A 15,518-nucleotide genomic window follows, 5' to 3' on the forward strand; every position below is an offset into this window, starting at 1 on the left:
TTGTCATTTTTAGCCTGTTTATTTTAATGACTTGTATTAATATAATTATCACTTATTTCTAAATACTATAAACATCCTTGGACAAAGTTCACATGAGACATCAGTGATTCAATACATTCAAAATTTGGCTATAATTCTGCCCCTTTATGGGCAATTCTGATGATCTGTTATAGGAGACTGACTTTAATAGGATGTACACAAAATCAGCGATATTAACCCACACCCTCACATGATTCTCACTCTCATCAAAAGCTTTACTAGAGATGGTAACAAACTTAAGCAATCTGAGCTGCATCTTCATTCCCTTTTTCTGCCATTATATAGTGAACACATTAACAAGACCAGCAAAAAAAAAAAGCCAAAGGCAGGCAAGCATGGGGAAAAGGAAAAAAAAATAAAATAAAATAAAAAGAAGGCTTGAATAAAGTCAATTTCTGAATAATAAACTATAGTCTACATTTCTATGCATTATGTACATAAGATTCAACAACCCTTCCCTATCTATTGCATACACCAAAATCATCTAACTGCTATCCCATCCCTATATTTTCTTATTTGGTTGCCATCTCTGGAAATCAAACAGTATCCCCCAAGAACATTCTGGAGACATGCGGTTTTGGGTTGTGTTCTCTATTCAGGATTTTTAACTAGACCTCTGCCCCAAGTTTCACGCCCATCACAACAAAATGTATTATGGCCTGAAGTCAGGAGAGTTAGCTTCCCAGACACCAACTATGATGGTGCAGGTAGAGAAGAAAAGCAACATTGCGGAAGACTTTTGGTGAGACCTGCCACAGCAGATCAGAGAGGATGCATGGGCACAAAAGGGAGAAGCGAATGGTTAGATCTTCTCTTGGCTTATTCTGCAAGGAAGATAGCCTTCTTCACTTTTTTGAATGCTTGGTTTGAGTTTGTTTCATTTTACAAATGGAAAAAGGATGGCACAAAAAGTTTAACTGACTTACCCAGAGTCACACAGCGAGTCAATGGCAAAGCTGAGGAAAGAACCCACTGCACCTCAGTCTGAGTTCACATGTGTTACCCTGGTCTAAACTGACAACCCACACTGTCTTCACGCATAGGTCACTGGGTTTATTCAAGAAGACACAAATACTAACAGGAGATAATGCTAGAATTGACTCCCCACCACACAGCCAGTTCCCGAGATACATATCATACCACATACACACATCACACCTCACAGCCACCCCGTTCTCATTCTTAGAACATAGGCTAAGTACTGTAACCCAGGTTGTGAGGAGTGTTGCCTGCTGAACTATAGTTTTATCCACAAAAGGACACAATGCTCTTACTTATAGTTGGGTAGGTTTTTGTGTTGTTTTGTTGCTTGTTTGTGTTTTTATTTGTTTGCTGTTTAATATATTTAGATACTTTACTGGTAAGCATCATAATAAAAAAGCAACTGACATAATGACTTGATTATTTTGTTCCTATAAACAGAAATAGCCTGGACAAAAAAATACATGGAAAAATATCTAGGTTTACAAATTCTTGTTTAGTGTCATTCAAACTAAAAAATAGAAGAAAACCAACCTTTCATGTACTTTTCCTTTTTCATCTCCTAGAGTAACTGTTACTGTACGAACTCTATCCAAGTCGAAGCCTGTGTCATATTGATGGAAATCTGATGTAATCCAGCCCACCCAGACATTAGCAGGTTCTTGTCCAGGAAATATCCTCACTGAATAATAGTACTGTCAGATAGAATGAAACCAAATGTTGACAACATAAAACAACATGAAGCAAAATTCTGATTTGTAATAACTGTTATCTGAGTTTTTGAAAATTTCAATATTTATTTTTGAAAATCCTCTGCCTGAATTGAAATAATCTATCTAGCTGATTTAACACACTCCAAGATTGATATTTTAAAATGAAAAAAACAAAACATAGTATCAGAAATTTTGAATTAACATAATAGAAGACTCTAGGTAAACATGTTAAATGACATGAGGCATCTTATACTCCAGTGCATAGGCACATATATTCACATTAATGTGTAAATATATACAATTTATGTGTATCATAAACTCGTTAATCCTTTAAGCAGGCTGACTTCAATTTCTTCAAGTTTGTGTAAGGACAACACCTACTCCAGTTTTACACCTGTCATCTGTTTCTCTGCCTATGCTTGCCTTTCCTACCCCTGACTAATAATATTTTGAGACTTTAAAATAGCTTCCAAATAGTTCAAATTTAACATGTGAATGTCAAACTCAAACACAGGTGAATACAGGTGCTCTGTACTATGGATTTCACTACATTTTTGTTCCAATTGATATTTAAAAATGTTTTGAAAATAGAGAGAGGTTTTTAAAATGAGGAAGCACTTCTGAAAATGGGATAAAGTTTGATCCTTATTGCATATGCTAGATGACCTTCTTTTAGATAGCTTAGTAAGACTAAGGAAATCATATGTATTAAAAATAAAGTTAAAGACAAATAAAATTTTGTCAGAAATGTGATAGCAAAATCAAGAAATCAAGAACATGGGTTTCATTAAAAACATTTTTGCCAATTTGCTGGTTTTGCAAAATATGCTTCTTTTTTTTTAGTTTTAAAGCAAGATTTATTAGAAAAGTTGAGAAAGAAGACTCCTGTCCTAGTGACAAGAAGGGGCTCTGAGATAGAAAGAACCCCAAAATATGCTTCTTAATATACAAATATTTTCTTTCAAGCTTTCAGTTCCAAAGAACATATCTAAAAATATAAATGAGTATTTCATAGATGATGATGCTAAGTACAATGAATCAAAGTATGCTAAAGCGTGATTATTTTGGCAAATACAAATAAACAGAAAAAGTGACATGCTCCTACCGTGGATGTTTGCATCAGGAAATCATAGTCATCTCGGTCATCAGCAAGCACATCTTCTGTGAGTCTCGCTGAATGACTCGTGCTATAATCCGGCTTTGTTCTTCGAAGTAAAAATCTGCAATATATTAGAAGACTAGGAATAAATAACATTACAATGTTCTGGTCACTTCAAATATTAGTACATAATCACTCAAGCTTTTTGTTTTGTTTTGTTTTGTTTTGTCTTTAACCAAGATGACATTACTCCTTGGGATGCAGGAGTAGGGAATCCAGACGTATTTTTCATTGTCATAAGCAGGTGTGCATGCTCTCCTACTGTTAGAGATCAAGGATGTGGCTAAACAGTCTTCAAAGCTTAAAGTTTCAAGAAAGAATTACCTGACCCAAAGCATAGACACAGTCCTGAAAAACCCTGACACAGTCCAAGAAAGGATTTGATGAAACAATTTACATTCTTGACCATATAAAATACTAGTTAACAGAGAACACTCCTGAAGTTTCAACCTAAATGTGTGCATACTGATTTGAAAGACTAATTGGGGATATATTATAGCTGCACTAACCAATCAGATAATCAATGGATTGCTTTACTTTCACCCTTAGAACCTCTGCACAAATTAAAAAGAAAAGGAGAAACAAATCAACCTTTAGTCTGCATGCTAATTCTCTTTATGTAACAATTACATACTTAAAACATGCTATGTCTATGAATAACCTTTGCTTCAGACGAGAAGGTTTTTCCTGAGCATAATCTTTGTGGTTATTAAACTCCGGCTTTGTAGCATCTTTGTCTTTGTCAACACGATCAGGTACCAGATGACCATGAGCTGTCTTCATCAAAACCTCAAAGTCAGAATCTGCATCATAATCTTCCAGGTCATTCTTGGGCCCAAAGAGGCCAGCACCAGGCAGCCCTCCAGGCACCGTCTTGGAGAAGACCTCTGCACACTCAATGGGCATGCTCAGACGATAAAACATGATATCAGTGTTGCTGTTCTGAGAACCAAAAGACTTCTGAGTGACCTTCAAACATGGAGAACTGTCTATGGTGCCATCGATTCTGGTAACCTAGCAAACAGAGAACAACAGTTCACATTCTTCTCACCTTTACCAATCTCCTGATTCTACAGATGACCACTGCCTGTCAGATTTTAAAATCCCCCAAATAAGTTACATATGACATCACTTTGTGTCATCCTGAGTGTCTTGGATACACCCACACAGTCATTTTCTTATCTGCATGGGCTCCTCATCCACATATTCAGCCAACTGTGATAAAAAAAAATTTTTTTTGAAAAAAAAATAGTGTCTATACAGAACATGCACTTCCTGGTCACAACTTTCTGAACAACATAAAAAATAAATATACATCTAGATTTAATTATTATTGATAATCTAAAAGTGATGTAAAACACAAAAGAGGAACTACATTGATTTTACATATAAATGCACTGGTAAATTCTATGTAATTTCATACAGAGATTTTTGGATGGCAAGCAGGCAGTGGGGTATGCTGGAATCAATCCCCTGTGGACACCAAGAATCATTATTTCTATGGAGTTTTCCTAACCCGAAAGATGATTTGGGAAACTTAAAATTGTATAAATTCAGATTCAGTGTACTTTACCTATCAATAAAAAGAAAGGATTCTTTCCATCAGTCCAACATATTACAGTTCAAACATCTAAGTTAAGCAGTGAATTCTTGAGATTTTGTTGCCATCAAATCAAGGTCAAATAAATTACAAATAATTCTTCCAATAGGTGTGCTCCTGTGTAAAGTTACTACACTACTGGTTTTTGAAAATGGCTTAATTTTGAAAGAAAAAACAAACCTCTATATGTTCATGGTTTGATGGAACTTGAAGAAACTGAGGCAGTCTCTTGCTTAACCACATAGTTATATCCCTGTTTGTATTAACAGCGAATGGCTCATAGCCCTCTTGTAAGCCACAGATGGTGAAATATTTCAATGTACTGACATCCTTTCCGAAGTTCATCCTGCCCACTTGAGCCACACCAAGGCTACAGACAGGTATAAATCCTGGGAAGAAAAAAGAAAATCAAAGCCTTCATCTTACTAATAGGAAATCTTGTTGAGAATTATCAAACTTACTGCTCCAGGACTGTATGCGATGGCCATCATCTTAACATGAAAGTTACAGTGCAAAAAAGTGAGCCCTAGCATTAAAAAAAAAAGTAAAGGTAAGAAGATCAGTATTTGATCGTGGCGTCATAATTTAACAGTTGTGAGCTCAGTGAAATTGCTTTGTCTTATCTGAACTTCTGTAAAAAGACATAACTGCTAAGTGGCCCCTGGTCACTACAAGAACCCTAGAATGACCAATGCTAGGTGACTTGCAGACTCTACTCAGGCCTCCAAGCCATTCTCTCATAAAGGGTAAGTGAGGATTAACTAAGGATTGAGTATTGTGCTTGCTCCTGCCTTGTTCTTCCATCTGGCTAAAGAGCCTCCCAAGTACTAGATGAAGGCTGTACTAGATGGCACTCCCAAGTACTAATAGAGGTTGAGCAGTAACTTTCTTTTTTTTTTATTTTAAAGATTTATTTATTTTTTATTACAAAGTCAGCTATACAGAGCGGAGGAGAGACAGAGAGGAAGATCTTCCATCCGATCATTCACTCCCCAAGTGACCGCAACAGCCGGTGCTGCATCGATCCAAAGCCGGGAACCAGGAACTTCTAGGTCTCCCACATGGGTGCAGGGTCCCAAGGCTCTGGGCCGTCCTCGACTGTTGTCCCAGGCCACAAGCAGGGAGCTGGATGGGAAGTGGAGCTGCCGTGATTAGAACCAGCGCCCATATGGGATCCCAGGGCGCAATCAAGGCAAGGACTTTAGCCACTAGTCCACGCTGCCGGGCCCCGAGCAGTAGCTTTCTTGATCCATAACTCAAAGCAAGAAGGACTGGAGGCAAACACTTAAAAGATTTCCATCCAAGGCCTGCTGTCTAAAGAGAATTTTGCCTGCCTTTTGTTATAGAATAATACATATTTAAGTATAGGTAAAAATATAAACAAACAAGATACATAAGTATACATGTATGTCTTTACATGATTTTGTGACAACAGCTAGCAATATGACAAAAATCAATAAAATATCTCAGAAGCTAATCCAATAGATGATAGATTTATTTTTATTAGAAAGGCATATTTACAGAGAGGAGGAGAGACAGAAAGATCTTCCATATCCTGATTTACTACCGAAGTGGCTGCAAGGGCTAGAGCTGAGCCAATCTGAAACAAGGAACCAGAAACCTCTTCCGGATCTGCCACATGAGTACAGGGTCCCAAGGCTTTGGGCCATCCTTTGTTGTTTTCTCAGGCCACAAGCAGGGAGCTGGACTGGAAGTGGAGCAGTCAGGATGTGAATTGGTGACCACAACGGGTCCCATCTCTTGCAAGGGGAGGATTTAGTCACTAGGCCATTGTGCCAGGTCCAGCAAATTTATTTGTAATCCCATTTTCCACAAGCTTTTCTGAAGTGTTCCTATATAAATCCTGTAAACTGATTCTTGGTTTTCTTTGTAATTAGTTGTCAAGGTTATGAAATGATGATTCTTGACAAAGGGATGATCTGATTGATATGGGGGTACAGAAATGGTACAGACTATTTCCATTTCTTTCTATAATGCCTTACTCAAATGTGTAAGCACTAACTAGACACCTCAACATACATAGTAATTGTTTGAATGAGAGTACAAGTTAGAATTAGCTGACCTAATTTGTAGATCAAACAAGTAGTGACACTTAAGAATAAGAAAACAGTTTTCACAAAAATTTCAGTGACTTCTACCATTTTTCCATGTTGACATTAGTGGAAGTGAAAATATTACGTGACCTTAATATATCACAAAATGATAAAATTATATATATATATATGCCATAATTCAGAACAATTTCAGTTTGTGTTCATCAATATATTTTCAAATGCTTCCACCCAGGAAGAAGAAACACATCCAGCTGTGTTCATGGAAGCGTGAATGATGAGTTTCTAGTTAAAATTACAGAAATTGCACCTGTTTTTTGCAGCTCTGCCAGCTCCTAGAACAGCAGTCAAGCAAAGCTGTTTTAAATAACTGTTCCCAAAGAAATTAAAAAAGTGAATAAATACAAAAGATCTGTGACAGGTTGCACTACATTAACACAAACTGGCAAATCTAGCATTCATTTGAGATAACCAAGGGAGGATACCAAGACAGAAGCACACCACTACAGTTGCAAACATCCATTACTCTAATCACTGTATTTGTAGATGTAGTTTCCAGCCATTAACTGACGTGGCTGGACAATTATGTCAGCACAATAAACCTCTGAGTATTTTTTATCTTAATCTGAGCTTTTCCGTAAATGTCTAGTAGCATGCAAAATTCTATGCTATTTACTATAGCTATGCTTATAATTCCAGAATATTATTTTTATATTAAACATAGTTATTTTCCATCAAATGGCTACTATTTGCTTTAAAAATGTTTCCAAAGGTTCACTAATATATGTGAAAGTTTTCACTGTAAACACTAGTTGATGTAACAAAGATGTAATAAACACTGTACTTTTGCCAAAAGAGTTCAAAATGGTACTTTTTTTAACACTTCTTTTTCTTAATTCAACACATTTTGTGTTTTATTATGAAAATAAATAATACATTCCATTTAAAAATTCATTAAAGAAATGTACATGAATCATGTGAACATAAAATGGCCCAAACAGCACATTCTTCAGGCCCTAACACTGAAACTTGGTGTGTAGGAAGTTCAGGATGGGAAATCCCAGTATTTGAACTGAATTAGAACTATACAGAACAATTTATTAATAAGCACTGAGAAACTTCCAGCCATTTGCTTATTTATCCTATAGATATAAACAGAGTGGCTATAAATATCCTATATTTATAGATATTTAGAACATATAAATATTATATTTATATGTGCCAGAAACTAGTAATAAAACATGCTTAAAAAAACATGCACTGGTAGAAAGAATGGGAAGAAAAACAAATAAAGAAGCAATACCAAGAGAACTGGTTTCTCATCTAGGCAGATGGGAAGCTAGGAACAGAGAAAGTACAGTGGCAAGAGATGGGGGAATTTTGCAATGGAGTTTCCATCTAACATGACATGCAATACTAACAAAGTGACTACAAACAGAAATTTGGAGTCCAATTGCTTGACTCCAGCCTTAGTTCTACAATTTACCAGCTATTTGGCCTTCGGAAAGTTATTTAAGCACTTTAAAGTTTTATCCTTTCTTTGGTAAACACCCATAAATTTTAACACAAGATACTATATACATACTGTCAAGAAGGGCTGCTGGCTAAATTAAAAATGCAAAATAAATACATAAATAAATGTCAAAGAATTTAACCCATCCTTAATTTTAAAAAAGGCTAGCTATAATACTCACACAAGATTATATACATGCAGCCATGATAATCTTCAGGGGTTTTTAGAATATAATATAGAGAAAACTAACATGGTAAAAAGAGAACAATGGATGATTCTAAGAGAAGGGCCTAACAATGATATTGAAATATTCCTTCATTATTCTAAAAGACTAGATTTTGTCCAAATAACATGTTCAAAAAATTTTTTCAAAACGTTCAATAATCGGGGCCAGTGTTGTGGGCTAGCAGTTTAAGCCTCCACCTGCAGCACTGCCATCCCATATGGACACTTATTCATATCCGCACTGCTCCACTTCTGATCTAGCTTCATGCTAATACACCCTCAGCCCTGGATCTTGCAGCCATGTGGGGAATGAATCAGCAGTTGGAAGATTTTTCTCTGTCTTTCCTGTCTCTATGTAACTCTACCTTTGAAATAAATTAAATAATATCAAAGAATAAAATGTTCTTACACCTTTAGATAAAACTTATAACATTAAATGAAAAGGGGGAGGGGCCAATGCTGTGGCTTAGCTCCTTAAGCTACTGCCTGCACTGCTCACATTCCATATGGGAGCCTATTTCAGAACTGACTGTTCCACTTCCAATCCTGCTCCCTGCTAAAGTGCTTGGGAAGGCAGTGGAGATGGCCCAAGTGCTTAGGTCCCTATATCAAGGTGAGAGATCTGGAAGAACATGCTGGCTTCAGCCTAGCCCAGCCCCGGCCCTTGTCATCATTTGAAGAATGAACCAGAAGACAGAAGGCCTCCCCTCTCTATCTAACTCTGCCTCTAAATAAAAGTCTTTAAAAGGGTGGGTAGGAAAAATTATTTTTATAACATCACCTTATTTCCTTAAGGGGGAGAGAAGTTTATTAAAAGTTGCTCTCTGGGAATATATGTGAGAATGTATATAAATTTTAATATATATAAATTTTAACATTTTCATTATGTATTTTCCTAAGTGTATAATTATATTACTTTTATGATAAACAAATACATACACTTCATTCTGCAAAATTCTAGTGTACATGATGTTGTTTTTCGGTGTAGTCCCTATTAAACTAATACATATGGGTATTATTTAAGATAATTTATTTCTCTTGAAAGACACAGAAACAGAGACAGACAAATGTCTTTCACTGATTATTCCCAAATTCCTAGGAGCCAGGTACTTATTTTGGGCCTCCTATATGTTGATACACATTTCTTTCCAAGTCTATTTAAAAGATGAGGAGATCATAGATACACGTAGGGTATGTTCAGGGGTGGGGGGAGAGAAAGGGAAATATTTCTGATTTCCATTGTATGTCCACAAGAAGAGAGTGTGTCCCTCAGGTTTGCCACTCTTTACTTGACTTTGGGAAGGCAACAAGATTCATTATACTGCTCCTAGTGCCCAGGGAGCAGAAGTACAGCTTAGGGGAACTGGTCATCTGATTGAAAGGCAGGTGGGATTTACAAAGAGCAGGCTCAGTGTGGTTTCCAGCTCATGACCATAACCTACCTTACCACCTGCTCCATTTCATTCCACACTTAGAAATAGTCAACTTTTAAATTAATGGCTCCTGAAAGGTGCAGGTCTGTCACATATTCAGTAGCTACGTCCTACTGATAGGGGCACAGACTTGCCTATTCTGGGTTCAGAACTCTATCTCATGTAATGGATCCTTCTGATGAGCTGGGGAACTTCTACTCAGTGCCATGGCAGGGCAAAGCTAACATTAGGAGCCAGAAACTCCAATCAGGTCTCCCACATGGGGAGCCATAATTGAAGTTTTGGAGCCACTGCTTCACAGGCATACTAGCAGGGGTTGTATTGGAAGCAGAACATCTAGGACTCAAACTTGCAATCCCAAATGGAATGGTATCTTAACAGACTGTGCTATAACACTTGTTACTCCCATGCCATACTCAGAGTGTCTACTTCATATTTCATCTTGGTGAACTCTCAAAACAATTCAGTGATTCATGAATCATAATTACTACCCATTTCCATATGACACAAGCAAAATTCTAGTTTAATCACTTACACCCATAGCTAGGAAAGGAACTCAAGTCTGGTAGATTCCAACATCCATGCTTTAAGACAGGCTTCAGCAAATTTGGGTAAATCACCATATATTATGGGATTCAGGATTTGGGAACCATGTAGTCCCTGGTGTAACCATTTAACTCTTGTAATGCAAAAGCAGCTCAATGAAGTCTAAACAAATGAGTCTGGCTGTGGTCCAACAAAACTTGATTTAAAATGCCATGTGGTTGTGCTAGAGCTGGCCCCCAGGTCTTGGTTTGTCAATGCTTGCTCTAAGTTACTGCTCTCCATCTTTCCCTTAGAGTACTAGATGTGCTCACTCTGTGATACCTGATGAACACCCACCATGTGCCAGCTACACAGTGAAGATATGGCCATGAACAGAACAAAGGAGGGACCCTGACATTCTGCAGCTTGTCTTTGTGCATAAAACAGATAAAAAAGCAATTTCCTTTACATATATGTACATAGTGTCCAGAAATGACAAATGACCAATATATACACTATGATGTCCAGAAATGACAAAAAGTTTGGCATAAATTAAACAAGATGGGTTGATAAATACATCATTCTTAATCATTATGCCACAGCAAAATATTATCACCAAATTCAAATTATTTTCCAGTAGGAGATAGGCAAAATACATGACTATTTTATCCAAATTAAACATGTGCATATATCCAACATATGTAATGCACACCATCGAAAAACATACATACACACAGACCACTAGCAAATGTAAAATCTGGTCTCACCTTCCTGTCCTCTATGTTCTCAACCTTCCATCCCGGTTACCTTAATTGACTCCCTGGAAATAACAGAGTCTGACACTGTCTAAACAAAGTTTTCTTCCTGGCAGTGAATCTTAAATTAGTGCAGATGAGCCCAATCAGTTACTTGAGCCTACGCCAGATCCACTCTAACTATTGTAAATCTGCTAGAACAGTAGGTACAACTTATGGCCTAGCTGCTTCCTCCAGCAAGACAGATGGCTTCAGTAAATTTTAACTTTCTCTGTTGATGAGCCTCTCTGTTCCCAAGCAGAAAGGTATGTGATAGCTACCCAAGTTCAACCAAGGAGCTGGCAGTCACAAGGGTATGGGGGCAATGCACCCACATGAAATTTGTGACTGGGGATACAATAAACAACGTAAAGTAGACCATAAGCATACCAGCTTTCCTAGGAACATATAATCTCAGACATGAACACTTCCAAAATAGATAGCAATCCATGTGAATAATACAAACTAATGGCTAAAGAGTATATAACAATAGTCAATATTATACTAATGTAAATGGAATATTTTGACCAGAAGATAGAGTAATGTGTCACTGTAACCCAACAGATGCCAGATAATTTATAACAACTTTCTCATTCATGTCTCCCAGGAGGGCTGTAGGGACTCAAGTATTTGAGTATTTGAGGCACCATCTGATGCCTTCCCATATACTTTCAAGAAGCTGTACTGGAAGCATGCTACACAGGACTGAACCAAATATGGTGATATGGGATGCAGCTTTCCCACGCAGTGACTTAATGTACTACACCAAAACACCAACCCCATGGCAAGATTTTAAACTTCCCATTTACTTAGTTTCAATTAAGGATATAAACAGCTATACAAACTACTGGTAAAAAGAATCCCTTCCTCTAAGAGTAAACTGAGACTATTATTAGATTAGCAGAGGACATACGTGTATAAGGGGTGGTATATTAATTGTCCAGGGTTGCCATAATAAAATATTATACACTGGTGATGTCACATGCGGCAGCTTAAGCCGCTGTGCTACATGCTGGCATTTGCTTCATTTCTGAACAGTGAAGAGTACTGACTTTAATTAGGAATTGAATATTTGTGCTGTATGTAGTATACATTAATTAAAGTTATTTATTTTTTAAATGAAGCAGAAAAAATGTATTTTTAAGAGTATCCTTTTAAATTTTGGATTTCAAACAAAGCAGAAGTTTTGTCAGTCTTCTGATTTAAAAAATAGAAAAAACTATTAAAAAATTTGTGTTTTTGGTTAGTTTCATCTCGTCAAAACACTTTCTTCTGACTAAATCATTGAATGACTCACAGATCATAGAGTAGCATCATTTTCCTCAAGAAGGTTCTTGATTTTCATTTCTTCAGCTACACATTAGTCATTTAGCAGCATGTTATTTAACTTCATGGTGTTGTTAATTTCTTTTTTCTCCCTGATGTTAATTTTTTTCTTTTTGTGGTTCTTCATTTAAGCAGATGTCTAGTAGCTGTGTAATGGAGACTGACTAGTAACATGTTATTTAACTTCATGGCATTGTAAATTTCTATTTCTCTTTCTATTGTTAAAGAAAAAAACAATATACACTGGGCGGCTAAAATATCATTTTTTTCCTCATGATCTGGAGGCTGGAAGTCCAAAGATCAACATCAGCAAGTCCTGAGATCTGTCTCCTGGTCACACAGGTGAAAGCCTTGGGCTGCATCCACACCTGTGCGTACAAATGTCCCTGGTGTCTTATTAGTTTAGGACTCCACCGACATCACCGCATTAAATCTAATACCTACTTAAAAACCTTAATTCCAAATACAGTCTTATTTAGGGTTAGAGTTTCAACTTAGTGATTCAGGGGTCACAATTCAGTCCCTAACTGTGGAATGGGTCTGCTTTGCATTCGACTGGACTTCAGCACACATCTCTGCTAAAAATGCATCGTGCTGAGTCCCTGGAAGCCCACAAGCAACAGTTGGGCAAGAATTTGCACTTAATTTTATGTGAAATTTCATTTAATATTCCTTTCAAATTATTCCAACTTTTCAGTAAAAACAGTGGGCATTCTGTACTCATCAGGAAATGCCAAGTAACAGCACAGTGAGACATGCAGTCATCTCCATAGTAGTAAAAGTTGGCTCATATTGCAAAACATTTTGCAGATGAGTGTGGAGCAGAAGTTTCCTATCAAAGAAAACTCCACGTATTGTTTTTCAACGGCATTAACATGCTTAACAAATGAGAGAGCCTCCGCATGTTTTCATCTATCTTTTTTGGGGGTGGGCTTTATTATTTTTTAGTTCCATTTTTCTGGTTTTCTTTTGCTTTTCTTACACTGGATTTTAAGCTATATTAATAATGATTACAGTTTAAGAAAGAATCTGGAGTTTACAGTGATAGCAGAGAGGGAGCTTTAGCAGAGCAGGGAAACAAACTGAACAACTAGCTCAGAAGGGAATTCCTTAAAATTAGGAAAACGATGGTAACTATTTACTGACATAATATTAGTGCAATAAATATCACTATATATGAAATTTAATTTGAAGGCTCAAGAATACATACATGGAATAATTTCCTACTGAAGTCATAGTTTTGACTCTGGAAATCTACTATATGAACTTGTTTTAAGAAATACATTGTGTCCATATTGCAGACAAAGACCCAGACAAAGAAAGCATACCATGTGTTAGAGAATGGGATTTAGAATGCAAAACTGCTTTTTGCTTGTTTGCTTGCTTTTTAGTAATTTATGTTGGATCCTATACAGATAACATTTCTAGTACTGTGTCCCATAACTAACATGATGAGCTAAGAATTACTATCACTACACAAAACACTGCTAAAAATAGTTACAATCTCAGCACTTGATGCCAAATAATCTCTGATTTTGTCGAAACAGACCAGACTATGGACAAATCAGGAGACCTCTCCCATGCTCTTGGTACAGAGCACTTTCCTTGCTTGATGGGATACTAAGTCACTGTGGACCTGCAATGTCAGCTGCATTGTTAGACAACACAGCATGATGAGGAATGACTGGTGAGCTGTTCACTGTACCTGCACTTGGAGAATTACACACACACTTAAAAGGACTCCTGCTGAGGAGGAATTCTTGAGGCTTCTCTGTTGGCAAGCCAGGGTTCTTGTTCTCTATCCTGCAGAGTAGAGAATGGCACTAAGGGTGGCCTCTGCTGACCTCACAAATTTGAAGGCTCAGTTTAATCTTTACGCAGCTGCTTGATTAATGTATTACATTACTAATGTTATGGAACTGACCAATATAAACTTAATACTTCAAAGCAATATGCACTTATAATTTCATAGGAGTCTAGATACAGCATGGCTATGTTCTCTGCCCAGACTCATGAGGATGAGATTGAAGTTTTGACTTAGGGCAGACATTTATCTGAGGTTCCGTTCTCCCTGCTTGCTGGCAGCATCTGGTCCCTGCGGTCCAAGGGTCCCATCTGGTCCCAGCTCCTGCAGGCAGCATTTAGAGGTTTTTAACTTCTAGCCATCAGCTAGATGAAAATCTAGGTTGATTTCCCATTTCTTCTTACCTACTGTGAGTTGTGCTTTATAAATATGGGGGTACAGAAATTCTTCCCTAGGCTGATTTCATTTCCTTAAACTATATTCTCAGGAGTAGAATGGCTGGGACGTTTAGTACACCACGGAAAACATACATGATGGGATGGTACTCAGCTTTAACAAAGAACAAAAACTTGTGTTTTAGAACAAAAGAGACACAACTGAAACTTACATTTATTTAAATAAACCAGTTCCCAAAAGACAGTTCCCATACCATATGATCTGTAGTAGCAATAGGCAGAGTACAAGAATGTAATATAAGCCTAAATGTCATTTTAGATTAAATACTTATAACACTTGTCTATGCTTTGGAGGAGCAGTGGTTTTCCTACTTATTCCATGTTTAATTCTTTATAATTGTAAGCTTAACTCTGTGCTAAAGAAAATTGAAAGCATATCATAAAAATTAAAAGAAAATATTTTTAAAAATGAGAGGCAATGTATGAGTGAAGAAGGAAGGGTGGGAAGAGCTGTACAGAGGGACATGCCTTCACACTCTTAAAACTGCATATACAAAATGCATGAATGTTTTCCCTCTACATAAATTATAACATTTTAAAAAGAAGAGTTTACCTTTTGAATATGATTATTTTGCTGTTTACCAAGCTTTATCATGCTACTGTTCTCTTTCCCTTATATTAAAATAATTATTTCAAATTTTGAAAGTTACTATACATGAAGAAATGGTCATTTTCTCATCAATGACTGCTTATACTCATTGCCTATGTTCCCACCAAACTGGGATTTTTTGTTTGTTTGTTTTTTACTAGTAAAAAATATTTTATTTAGGGCCCCACAGCGTAGTCTAGCAGCTAAAGTCCTCGCCTTGAATGCCCTGGGATCCCATATGGGTGCCGGTTCTATCCCAACAGCTCCACTTCCCATCCAGCTCCCTGCTT

General features: G+C 36.9%; 1 protein-coding gene across 1 annotated transcript in view; it reads right to left on the reverse strand.

The window, feature by feature from the left end:
- Positions 1–15,518, reverse strand: part of RYR2 (ryanodine receptor 2) — a 603,900-nt gene that overhangs the window by 200,499 nt on the left and 387,883 nt on the right. Inside the window, exons 30-33 of the mRNA XM_040967818.1 lie at positions 4,673–4,881; positions 3,554–3,906; positions 2,839–2,953; positions 1,555–1,715 (exon numbers count right to left, since the gene is read on the reverse strand). Of these exons, the coding sequence (XP_040823752.1) occupies positions 1,555–1,715; positions 2,839–2,953; positions 3,554–3,906; positions 4,673–4,881 (838 nt within the window). The remainder of the gene's footprint in view (positions 1–1,554; positions 1,716–2,838; positions 2,954–3,553; positions 3,907–4,672; positions 4,882–15,518) is intronic.

This window comes from Ochotona curzoniae, unplaced genomic scaffold (genome assembly GCF_017591425.1).
Source record: "Ochotona curzoniae isolate NIBS_2020 unplaced genomic scaffold, NIBS_Ocur_1.0 scaffold_4683, whole genome shotgun sequence".
NCBI lineage: Eukaryota > Metazoa > Chordata > Mammalia > Lagomorpha > Ochotonidae > Ochotona > Ochotona curzoniae.